Genomic DNA, 13080 nt, shown 5'->3' with positions numbered 1-13080 from the left:
ACCATATGAGTAACCCGTTCTAAAAATAACTCCTCAGAATGACGTGTCTCATTTTTTTTGCATTGCTATTCTAAAAGAATATCATTACCATTATTTACCAGTAAGCTTCATGTAATTTATTGTTGCTAATATTTTACAGTACTACATCTGCATTGGTATAAATTTGGAAATGACAGTCTTACAAAAAACTAGTGAGAAAAGTAAAACATATTTAAAGGTCAATATTGTAGAGCATGACATTACTCGTAGCAACAAGCTAGCGGGCACAATGGCCTTGAGACAATTGTCCCCCCCGGGAACAATAAAGTGTCGACCGCTCGACCGCCCGCCCGCCTGTGCAAGTCTATCCTAAAATATACAGTAACAAAAGCACAAGTGCTTTGCCTGCTCATTTGACTAATTCAGAGGTTCTATTTATTGCCATGAAATCTTACCAAGTTTTCAACTTTAACGTATTAGGATTTATTTTCCCAGTATTATTTTGCAATTTAAAACTCGACATACCTTCTCACGTGGCTCCCAGACTGCACAGTTGTGTAAGGGTCCCTCCGCTCTTGGAATGTCTGGGGTCCAAGAGCCACAGTTGACTGAGTTTGGGGATTTAGGACATCTTGTTCTTGCAACATGTTGTTGTGGGGTCCTTGGTTAGAATGCATATGGTGATGAGGGCTAGGAGCCTGGGGCCCTTGCTGGTCGTGAATCATGTTGACCTCTGCCTGGTTCTCGGCTCTTTCTGCTGCCGGAAGGTTTCTATTGAGACCAAAATTATTATCCTCCAGTTGTTTCCTGCAAGGCAACAGAACATTAAGGTTGAGGGGGAACATGTATGGAATACCTTTACAGTTTAACATGTCTAGTGATTGACACATTTGATCATTACCTTTCTGATTCATGTACTCTGCTCTGCTTTGTGGAAACTGTTGGAATGGTGGAGTGGGGATATGGGGACAAATTGTTCATTTGGTGACCTTTTTCGATAGATGGCAGTTTTCCATCTCTCAATTGCTCGGTCGCCTCCTCCTCCTGTCCTCTGACTTTCTGTTGCTGCCGGTTGCTGTCCTTGGCCAGAGCAGGATAAACTCCTGAGGTGGATAACATGGGACTTGAGCTGGGCATCTGTGCATAATGGGGTTCAGGTTGGGGTACGAGGTATACTCCTGTGGGCAGAATAAGGCGTCCTGATTGAGGAGCTGGGCTTGTAAGGCTTGTAGCAGGTTCAGAAGGTGAACCTGGCGGGGGAAAACCCTGTCGAGGTTTTGTGATGGGGCTGCTCTCTGGACTCTTTTCTATGACTGTGTGGAGTTGACCCTCGGTGATGCACGAGCCTTTCGCTGAAATTACAATAAGGTAAAATGTCAATCAATAATTTTCTATGCTGTTTATCCTCTTTAGGGTGGCAGACAAGCTGGAGGCTATCAGCAGGCCAATCCCAGATCAGGTAACATGTCTTGTACAGAATATTAGTATAGCTGAAAAAGGGGTGGATTTTGAGCTTTCTCTCTCTGTTCTTAAAATACTGTACCTGCACTTGAGGCAACTGAACCACTGGAGTGATGATAAGAGCCCTTCTGCAGAGACCTGATTGGAACAAAATCCATGAGACTATAGTAAATTAATGGTGAAAGCAAGGTATAGAGTGCCCCAAAAATATGAAAATATTTAGTAATCTAGTAGCGCAGCAAATTCTCACTCATATGCTAAATACACGGATAAACACTAAGTGTAATGTTTTACTTTTCCAAAATTCTTACAGCATAATATAATGAAAATAAAAATACACACCAATGATAAATTACTGATATCAATGTTGCTTCTTTCAAAACTGTGTATTGCCTTTAGTCTGCATTCATTAAAAATGTAATGAATTGAAATGAAATAAAATGAAACCTCTGATCCAACCCTCTCACCTATTAACCACCCGGGGTTGCTCCACGCTTGACCAAGAGTTGGGCCTCTCATGGTTCTTAATGGCTGCAAAGCTGTCGCTCCGCCGGGGTGGAGCAGGTGCCCCTTTCAGGTTTTCATAAGAACTGTGACTGGTTCCAGGTGCCCATATTGGACCCACACTGTGCCTGTTTGCAGCCAGCACACCACTGCTACTTGCACCACTACTGTTGCTGCTGCCACGGTAACACACACCTGTTGAACCAAGGGTTAAAAATAAATAAATAGATTAATTAATTAAATTCACGAAGCCAAAAAATGACCACTTTCCTGAACATGGTACTTTACTTGGTAAATCTCTGCTGTGCCCTCCCTTTGCTCCTTCCCCACTTCTTGAATCACTGCTATGTAGTGATAAAGGAGACCTCAGTTCCTGCTCCTGAGAGAGACCCTGCTGGGCATTGTAAAGTGTCCGGATGTAACGTATGTCAGCTTGTTGCATCTCGCTATTTCCTCCTCTCTGGGGTACGGTCTCCAGTGAATAGGAGCGCTCTGCACTGAATGTCGGAGCAGAGGCAAGGTACTCTGGAATACTGGAACTGGTAGAGAAGGAGGAATATGCAGAGTCTCGCTTGCTGTGGAGGTGATCAATGCTGTTGGAGGACCTATAACGAGATGTGAAGGTTATTAGAGTTGATATGAAGAAACCACTTCATTATCTTTGCTGAATTTTAGAGAAATTTGCTTTGCGTGTGTGTGTCTCTGGCTTCCCGTCTCTGTCACGACGTGTTTTGTGACTGATTACTACCCACTCGTGTGGCCAAACTTGGTGTTTTTTCTTTATTTTGATTGGCCTTTGGGACAGTTATGCAGCAAGAACCCTTCGAACTCTGCATAGCAACAAACGGTCTGTACCATGTGACATGACCAAACAAAGAGTACAATCACTTGTCTTAATCAATTCATTTCAGTACAAGTATAGCATGTTTAATTTCAACCCACTCATTTTTAATGTTTTTTTTTTGCCTGGGTGCGTCCTACAACATGAATTTTTCAAACAATAATGTGAACATCTATGCTCAGTTTCATGTTTGTTTTTAGATTGAGGCATAACTAGCATGTAAACAAGAGAGATGAGAGGAATTGTGAACCTATAAGACATCGTAACAGCTATTGAATGGGTAGATTAATTCGCATGAATGGATTACAGAAACATTGTTTAACTGTTACTGTTTGTAAAAGATTCAATAAACAAACATTAAGAGGCTTTACCAGCAGATCCAAACCACTATATGTCATGGCTTGGTCTTTAACGGCTTCTTCTAAGATATACTCACCAAGCTACATCGATGATCATGAAACACACAATGGCAGTAGTAAAATAAATTGAGAAGTCAACAGAAACATGTTATATTCCAATTGAAAGAAAGATTCAATCAAACCGATAGGAAAAGCATTCATCAGACAGCAAGATAATGAATGACCCAAAGCAACAAAGGAGTTAATCAAGTGAAAAAAGTGGAAGGTCAAGTCAATCTTGAGATTTAAACCTCATAGATGCATTTGACACATGAAAGTGGAGACTCCCAAAGCAAACGATGGAAATCTAATAGCCTTTTACAAGTATGTGGAAAAATTACATAAAGGTGGCCCGACATCCACTTCACTTAATGTTGTTATCTACATACTGTAAATCTCCATCGTGAGAAATTGCTACAAATTTTGTTTGTTTTGGTGTTTTACTGCCATAGTATGACTTGCGTTTCAATATTTAGGATTCACAAAAACATTTGACTGTCATTGGCTAGCTCTGCTTATGCAATCATTGTCGAAGGTATGACACATGTCAATCATTACAGGCGGCAGCACTGATTGAAAATTAAGGCTTTCCTCCTTCACTTTTCATCTAAACTTGGCTAAAATATGTCCTCTTGCATGTATGGGCTTCACTTCATTTAAAGTTGTTATTGTTTATACAAACCTGGCAGAAGAGAGTTGTTGGCAGGAGGAGTAGGCAGGGTGGGCCCCACTGTGGGTGTGATGGCCCAGTGTATGTTGGTGCTGGAGGTGCGCTGACTGAGGAGGATCCAAGCTCTCCATGCTGCCTCTTGAGCTGTACTGGTCAGGACTCTTCCTCAAGTAGCCGCCATCCGACTCAAACGCACTCGAGATGTCTGTGGTGGAGGCACTGCTCAGCACACAGATGGACACACACTAAGTACCAGGAAATATCATTTTATGTGTATACAAAAACAAAAAGTATTCAGTTAAACAAATGTGCATTCACTATTCCTAAATTAAGAAATGAGAGGTTACTAATATTAACCTAGAAAGTATTATATATGCTAAATTCAGTTAGGATCAGATTATAACTTTATAAACTCAACATAAATGTCATTTATTGGCGGTAGAGGTGAATGTGAGTGTGAATCGTAGTTTGTTCATATGTGCCTTACAATTATTTGCCCATGAATAGGATAAACGGCATAAAAAATGGATAGATGGATGAATGTTATCCATTGTACTGTATATCCATCATCAGTTTTAATCATAATCAGTCAATTCATGAACAAGTGTACAAGATGAGTTCCAACAAAAAAAACAAGTTATTGGATTTGCCAGCATCCTGAAGCTGTCAAATTAAATTGTGCATTCCCCAATGAACGAGCCAAATGCCTCTGAAAAAAAGGTTTTACATGACGACAAGACAACAAATTGATTCCCGCTGCATCCTGTAAGAAACACTTCCGATTTTGTGCACTTCAGTGGTACAATTTGGATATGCACCATGGCAGTGCAAGGAGGAGAAAAAACATTGTATTGGATATCCTCCGATCAGAATTAGGCCTCTTCCAAATATGGCTGAAAATCTGCTATATTTATAATAGCGTTAGTGGAAACAGTACTTTGAGAACCACTGGCACAGACCATTAAATAAATATTGTACATTAGGAAAATGAAGTATTGAAAGGAACACTTCACAAAAGGGACACGTTCTACCATTATTAGAATAAAAAATTGGAAGGCAAAGCCCCTCCTTATGTTTGGATTTCTGCATTCGTGCGATTGATTTACTCCTGATGAAGGTGGTGAAGTGGCTATTTAGCTCTCTGGCCCAGCGTTTGCTTAGCACGTTGCTTATCAAATAGTGGGGCGGAGGGCCAATATACTTCCAAAATGTATGTAAACCTCAAATTGCAACTGTGTGTTTCTAACATTCAAATAATTCACTCAGACAGCTCATTATTATGAAATCATTTTGCACATCAAGGCATTTCCACCTAAATAAAAGCACATTTCATGTAACAAAAATGCCAGACTTAGTCAAGCATCTTCACAAAGCACCTTTAGAAGCCCACTCTGATCTCCGATGGAAGGAGTGAATATTAATATGTGAATAAGTGAATAATACGAAGTTAGAAGTGTAAGAGTGGATGTGAGGACAGAACAAGAGGTTTCTCTGTGTGTTTCTCTCAAAAGCTTGACAAATGTGATGGTTGTAACCTAACAAAAAAAAAAACATGAGACATGGACTGTAAATGAAGTTTTGGGTGTTGCAAGTGACAGTGTGTGTGTGTGCGCATGTGTGTTTGCGCACGTGTGCATCTACGTCACACTTTGATTCACCAACTCTTCCAACCGAACACAATGCAATTGGTGCTTTTGAAAAGAGGGCAGTCTTTGTCATTCTTTTTTCTGTGTCAGTAACTTTCCTGCTTCTCCATGTTCTGTCAGCCCCACTGCCTCTACTCACTGTTTCTTAGGTTTAAAGCCATGATATTAAAAACAACATCAAATCCAGAATAGCTAAGTATGAAGTCAACATAGCAGTACAGCAGTCGAGTGAGTGGAGCGCGTGTATCTGTTGTTGGGGGTGAGATGTTGCCATGGGAAACCCGGAGGTGACGTCGGGAGGGAGCATGAAGAATTCCCCCACTCTTTGGGTATTAGCGTCAATGCCCCCGCCTAACAAACAGAGTCATGTCAGAGCCTTTTAAGTCCATTCACTGCTGTTTGACAAAAACACTGACGTCAGTTTGTCTGATGATATAAATCTCCTGACCAACGCCTCCTCTTTACATAACAGGTACGCAATATGCAATACCACACATTTAATAAAGGTTTGTGCATAAGTTTGCATTTTAATAATACAAATATAATTACAATTTTATTTTATTGCTTTGCTTTTAAGGCAGCACATGGTCAACTGGTTAGCACAGGGGTGGGCAAACTTTTTGACTTGCGGGCCGAATTGGGTTCTAAATTTTGACCGGGGTGCCGAACCAGGAGCAGATGGACGTAGTGTTTGTGTGATGTAATATAAACGACATGTAAAGGTCATTGCATAAAAGGTTTTGGCCTTTTCTAGGTAGTAAAGCATGGATATTCAAAAAACAAATGCATTTCTTAACAGCATTAAAAAAAATATTTCACCAAAAAAAAAGTGATTCTCATTAAATATGACACTGTTATTATGAACAACAGTTTCTATCACTTCAGCGCCTGCAGGTCAAATTTGTGAAAGATGTTTATCTTATGAGGCAAAATCACATCAAATGGCAAACATTCTGACCAAATACATCATCTTGAAGAATCGGCGAAAAAATACATCCAAATAAAGTCATCAAAACGGCAACACGGTGAGGGGTATCTGAAAATCAGAGCAGAGCTTTAACTCACAAACACCTGGTGACAGAGGTGAGGAAACGGGAAACACTTCCTTAAAGTCGGTCTTAAGAACTTTAAAAGTTAATATTAGTCGCAAACAGGTGGTGCATCAATGTCTTTGAGCATCCTGCATTGTTTGAAAATGAGAATGGTCGCTAGTTTCAATTCCTGTTTTTTGTACAAATTATATTCAAAATGCTTTTTTTTTTTTTACAACAAACTTGAGAAACTCCTCTTCATTCTCAGTGGGAACAGTGTTGTTGGTCTCCCTTTTTTTGCTAGTGCATCATAGTCTGGAGTAAAATTTGTTGTGGCAATTCTTAGGATAGAGCCGAGGTGTTGGTCCGTTAACCTAGATCTGTGACGGGTTGATGATGTTCATATGGCTGAACGTCACGTCGCGTAGGTCGAGCCAAATTGTCCTATCTTTTTTAAACACTCGGCACTCACATCCACCTTTCTTTTCCATGGGCCATTCATTTTAATGGAAGGATTACAGTGGAAGTTTTGTGGGTGGCTTTAGCGTAAAACTGTATCTGAAAGCTCAGCGCGTGAATTACGAGAATGGTGACGTCACAGCCCACACTAAATTCGGCACTGATAGAACTAAAGCGCAGAGTGCGCCGTGTCCGTACTACTGAGTTTGTACACGCACTTGTGAGTGTGCACCGAGCTTTCTGACACGGCTTCCGGTAGTAAATGCACGGGCGGGCGGTTCCCCATCTACTGGGGAAACGCAGTCATTGCAGGGAATATGACCCAAAAAATTTTAATAATACAATTTATTGAGGGTTGGCGAGCCGGATTAAACGCCCCCGTGGGCCGGATGTGTCCCGCGGGCCGTGGTTTGCCCATGTCTGGGTTAGCACGTCTGCTTAACAGTTCACAAGGTGTGGGTTCGATTCCACCTCCAGCCCTCCCTGTGTGTAGTTTGCATATTCCCCCCGTGTCTGCGTGGGTTTTCCCTGAGAACTCTGGTTTCCTCCCACATCCCAAAAATATGCATGGTTGGCCGATTGAGCACTCCAAATTGCCCGTAGGTGTGACTGCGAGTGCGGATGGTTGTTCGACTCTGTGTGCCCTGCGATTGGCTGGCAACCGGTTCAGTTCCCCCGCCTACTGCCCGATGACTGCTGGGATAGGCTCCAGCACGCCTGCGACCCCCGTGGGTGCCTTGCCCTGCAAAATTGCTGCACAGTTCATTTACCAAGTTATGGAAGATGTATTAGTAAATATAGATCAATTTAAGAGGCAGGTGCAAACCAGCATTCAAAGTGGTGCCAGTGGAGCACAAGCAAAATGAGAGGAGGTAGGGAGAGCCTTTGCACCCATGTACATTTTTTATAATGCCACAAACAAAAATTAGCGTGACAAATCATTTTTTCCATCAATGCCCTTTTGGATCTTCTGTAAGGGCTGTCCCGGAATCAGTCACAGTCATGGTTCATGCCAATCACTTACAATATAACATTAGTTTTCCAGGTGCACTGTCCCAAGTTTTAAATGCAATGTTATCGTAGATGTGCGGTGTGCTCCCAAATGCTTTATATCGAAAGCCAATCAGATCCCCTGGAGCCCTAGATTCGAAACACACTTTTGACACAAGGCTTTATTCCAACCAAGCAAGAAACAAACCAATGAAAGAACTGTGCAACTGACTCGGCCAAATGAACAAGAAACAGTTTCAAAATACTCTGTTAAACATGGCATGGCTTTTGTCTCCCATTAAACGGGATCATTGTACGGTCAACCAACTGATTTGGTATTAGGAAGGTTTGTATTATATTAAACATATCATTTAGAGCTGTCACTAACAATTTTTTTAAATAGATAATTCTGTTGATTACTCCTTTGATTAGGTCAGTGGTTCTTAACCTTTTTCCTTGTTCGCACCCCATTCAATTCACCAACCAGTTCTTGCACCCCTAACCCTAACCCTAAATAATTATAATAATAATAATTTGTTTACTTTACAGCTATAAGGCTTAATTAGCATTAGCCCTATTGCCAATTAACACAATGACTTCTTGATTTCCAGATTTTTTCACTTTTTTCGGTTACCTGAACATTATCCCCGAAAAAATTGTAAATTTCCCCCAGGGTATCCTCGCACCCCCTAGGAAGCATGCTCGCACCCTGGTTAAGAACCACTGGATTAGGTGAATAATTGGGAAAAAATATTTAGCATGAAAATGTATTACAAAATGTATCCATTTACTGATGTTTATTACGTATTGTTTACTGATGAAAAGAAAGAAATAACCATTAAGCAAAATCACACATGAGGGATATACCCACCAAATTGATTATCATGAATGACTACAAAAATTAAAGAATTACTGTTGAGAGGCTGACATTAGGAAATTTGGGCAATTCTATGGTTAAAAAAAATGGCTGTAAACGATTACTCGATTAATAAAATAGTTGTAGATTAATTTGATAATCAATTACTCGTTGATTAATTTTAATAGCTCTAATATCACTGTCGGCCAAGGACAAGGAGCAAAAAAAATATAACAGAGAACATTTCCAAAAACAATTGTCGTTCCACTATTATTTCAGAGTTTTTCTTTTACAGCTATTATTGTACGTTGTGCAAATACTGTATCCCTGCATTCTGTTTTCCCATTTTGAAGCAAACATACTCAGAACTTTGTCGTGCATGTAATACTGGCTCTCAATGAGAACCGATTCTTCTCAGTTTGTAAAGTGAGTCAAAAAGCAAATGAAACAATTTCCTCATATTCCTCAACCAATTCATTTACTATTTTCTTCAGTGAAAAAACTATATCTGATCAATGACCAGAATACGGATGAAATAAACAAATAATCCTACAAAAAGAATCACATTGTATTCGGAATTTACTGTTATAGGGCAGTTGTGTTTGTTTTGTATTCAATGTAATTTTGAAACAGTCCAGAATCCAGAAAACACTGACCTTGCGTGGTAACTGTGGTGCCAGGCACTGCTCATGGTGTCCATCCCTTCCTGCTCTGACTCTTGCTGACCATCCCCCAGTTTTGTTGAATGCCACGAGTGAGGACGAGATGCTGTCTCATTGCGTCTGCGGGGTTTATACACAAACAAATTGTTTTTGCAATTTCAACCGACTATACTTGCTATGTAGTTCCTTGTTCTCTGGCTTCACATACAGTCTAAAACCAACTATGTTTATATGGTTCACAGAAAACTGTCTTTCTCTGTGTTAGTGGCAGAAATCAATACCCTTTCTCATGTCAGCGGGGATAGGCTCCAGCTTTGTCATTGGTGAATTTATATCACAAAAGGTGCTATTGTATGTGTATGTAGGGTTGAAGCATACATGGACGCGAACGATTGGTGTTCAAGGCAGTCCTTAAGTGGCATCCACAAGTCTTCTTGTAGTTCCTTAGAAACACACTAGCTCCTGCATGGACTCTAGCGAGTCAGTTTCTGCTTCCATCACGCAGACTGTGTACCTATCCTGCACTGAATTTATAGGGGATGAGTCAGCTGTGTTTACACTCACTAAGGCGCAAACCCCTGTTTGTAACTGCTTTGATTTGTAAAAATACCAAAGGAATTAGAAAACTACACCTATGCGGTTAGACCGTGCTTGACCAAAACATTTGGGATGCAGGATTCATCATTTTTATTAAAAAGTAACATCATAACTACTGAGTGATAATTCCATTATTACAACTGAAGGCATCCAAATACGTAGGTCTGCTGTAATTTGTAGTAATTATGGAATTGTGTGCGGAACAACATATCAAGCAACAAAAATCTTAATGTTATTGGAATTTCTCTAAGACTTCACATTTCACATTACTCTGGATACACTTGGCTGTCCCGTATTTATTCATGTTGACAAACAGGAAGAGATCGTATCTGCCTAAGTAGAAGACAGCTACGTGAAAACCTGCATGTCTCAGAACCTCATGAACGTGCGTAAAGAATGCAACTGGTGTTTTATCATTTGTGCTACCATTATACGAAATAACTGGCAATGTTCTGCATTGTTTATGCAGTTCAGAATTGCAGGCGAGCTGCGCTCATTTTAGTTAATTCAAGTGGACTACACCCTCCACCAAGAGCAGGGCAATTGCGGTTGGGGAGTTCAGCCCACGACTGCCACATGAAGTCAGCTACGTATGTTTGGTTTATTCCAAACATGCAAATGATATACACCACGTACATAAACAAGCAAAAAAATAACTCAATATTAGCACAAAATGTACAGTGAAAACAACAAAGAGAAAAAAAACTGAACAGCAATGTCCAAAAAGTCACCTATGTTAACCAGTACACCACTAATGATCCCTACGCATGTACGAACAAATAGGGCTGAACAATTAATAATTGTAATTGAATGCAATTTTCATTCTGCATTTTTTGGAGGGCGGGCGGCTGCATTTTGGTCGGTTGTCACATGTCACTTTTCATATAAACTGCTACTTTTATGTATTTCTTTAGATGTTATCTAGATATGTTCAGGCACGGTGGAGAACTGGTTAGCAGGTCCGCCTCACAGTTCGGAGGACACGGGTTTGATTCCACCTCCCTGTGTGGAGTTTGCATGTTCTCCCCGTGCCTGCGTGGGTTTCTCCGGGTTGTCTGGTTTCATCCCCCAAAAAATGCACGGTAGGCCAATTGAGCACTCCAAATTGCCCATATGTGTGATTGCGAGTGCGGATGGCTTTTTGTCTCTATGTGCCCTGCGAATGGCTGGCAACCAGTTCAGGGTATCCCCCGCCTACTGCCCAATGACAGCTGGAATAAGCTCCAGCATGCCCGCAACCCCCAGAAGGACAAGCGGTACAGATAATGGATGGATAGATATGTTCAGTGTTGTTTACATATATAGCGTATTTTCTGGACTATAAGTCGCAGTTTTTTTCATAGTTTGGGCGGGCGTGCGACTTATATGAGCGACTGATATGTGAAATTATTAGCACATTATTACTTGATCATTAACACATTACTTACTTACTCGTATAGTTGATCACTTCACATGTTATTTTCACTTTAAACTGAATGAGGGCGAATTCGGCCTGTGGAATAATTGGAAACGCAACTGACAATAAGTCTTCAGAGTCAGCAGCAGCGTGGTTTATGACACGGAGGACAAAGATTTCGATGGGTTTAATGATTTGGAGTGACACGGATGGTTCGATAAACTTGTTATTTGTGTTATAGTTATTTGATATATAGTTTATACACATAGGCCTGTGGAATAATTGGAACCGCAACTGACAACGAGTCTGACGTCAGTGCCGCATGTACTTCCGGAGTCAGCAGTGACGTTTTTTTATTAAGTGACACAGAGGACGAAGATGTCGATGGATTTAATGATTTGGAGTGACACGGATGGTTCAATAAAATTGTTACTTATGTTATAGTTGTTTGATATATACCGTTTTTTTCCATGTATAATGCGCCCCCATGTATAATACGCACCCTAAAAATGGCATGTCGATGCTGGAAAAAAGCCTGTACCCATGTATAATACGCACCCAAATTTTGACTTTCCTTTTTTATTTTTTTATTTATTATTTATTTTTTTTTAAGTCCCAATGATCGTCACACACGCGTCTGGGTGTGGTGAAATTTGTCCTCTGCATTTGACCCATCCCCGTGTGATTTTGATCCATCCCCTGGGGGAGAGGGGAGCAGTGAGCAGCAGCGACGCCGCGCTCGGGAATCATTTGGTGATCTAACCCCCCAATTCCAACCCTTAATGCTGAGTGCCAAGCAGGGAGGCAATGGGTCCCATTTTTATAGTCTTTGGTATGACCCGGCCGGGTTACTTAAGTCCGTAAACATAAAATTATTTCAGAAAAAAGATCATCTTTGGGAACAACCGGATGTTATTCTGCCGGTCAGTATCACTGCGCATGCAGTAGCAAACTCGATAGCGAAGAAATATGTGAGACTCTCAACGGGATCACCAATATTTGAGTGATGTTCCAGTTATTTATCACAATTATATATTATTATAATAATATATGTAATATATATAATAATTATTTATTTATTATTCACAATTGTCATGGTGATCTTTCTGGTGATTTCTTAACTAGGCTGGATGTATTTTTTTTGTTGGCGTTGATTTCTCCGACTGCCCAGAAAGGCACCACCGCAATTCAGTTAGGTTAAAATGAAAAGAGAGGAAAGTGACGTTGTAAAGAACCATCCGTGACAAGATTTTCTTCAAAAATTGTTGCACCATGATTTTTTTCACAAAAAAAAAAAAAAAAAAAAGGAAAAAAAAAAGAAGAAAAAAATTAAAAAAAATTGTACCCATGTATAATGCGCACCCCAGATTTTAGGACAATAAATTAGTTAAATTTTGCGCATTATACATGGGAAAAAAACGGTAGTTTATATATAGTTATATAGGCCTGTGGAATAACTGGAACCACAACTGACGATGAGTCAGCGTCGCATGCACTTCCGGAGTGAGCAGCGGCGTTGTTTATAAGTGACACAAAGGACGAAGATTTCGTTGGATTTAATGATTTGGAGTGACACGGATGGTTTGATAA

The 13080-nt window shown here is 40.4% G+C and overlaps 2 protein-coding genes across 9 annotated transcripts in view; one reads left to right on the top strand and one right to left on the bottom strand.

Annotated features, from left to right (window-relative positions):
* shroom3 (shroom family member 3) overlaps window positions 1-13080 on the bottom strand; it is a 54259-nt gene that overhangs the window by 16175 nt on the left and 25004 nt on the right. For 4 of the 7 annotated variants that reach the window (XM_037266039.1, XM_037266042.1, XM_037266045.1 and 1 more), the window contains 7 exons: window positions 9492-9617; window positions 3866-4072; window positions 2233-2549; window positions 1908-2142; window positions 1523-1578; window positions 881-1331; window positions 505-786 (listed from right to left, as the gene is read on the bottom strand). In XM_037266039.1, coding sequence (XP_037121934.1) covers window positions 505-786; window positions 881-1331; window positions 1523-1578; window positions 1908-2142; window positions 2233-2549; window positions 3866-4072; window positions 9492-9617 — 1674 coding nt within the window. The remainder of the gene's footprint in view (window positions 1-504; window positions 787-880; window positions 1332-1522; window positions 1579-1907; window positions 2143-2232; window positions 2550-3865; window positions 4073-9491; window positions 9618-13080) is intronic. The other 3 variants (XM_037266043.1, XM_037266046.1, XM_037266040.1) reach the window with 2 other exon arrangements.
* The window catches only part of zmp:0000001301, a 64381-nt gene continuing 62949 nt past the window's right edge, over window positions 11649-13080 (top strand). For both annotated transcript variants that reach the window (XM_037266053.1, XM_037266050.1), the window contains exon 1: window positions 11649-11702. The gene's annotated coding sequence lies outside the window, so the exon portion shown is untranslated. The remainder of the gene's footprint in view (window positions 11703-13080) is intronic.

This window comes from Syngnathus acus, chromosome 12, assembly GCF_901709675.1.
Source record: "Syngnathus acus chromosome 12, fSynAcu1.2, whole genome shotgun sequence".
NCBI classification, from domain to species: domain Eukaryota; kingdom Metazoa; phylum Chordata; class Actinopteri; order Syngnathiformes; family Syngnathidae; genus Syngnathus; species Syngnathus acus.
Note: the sequence above shows the minus strand (reverse complement) of the source record. Positions and strands in the feature narration are given on the sequence as shown.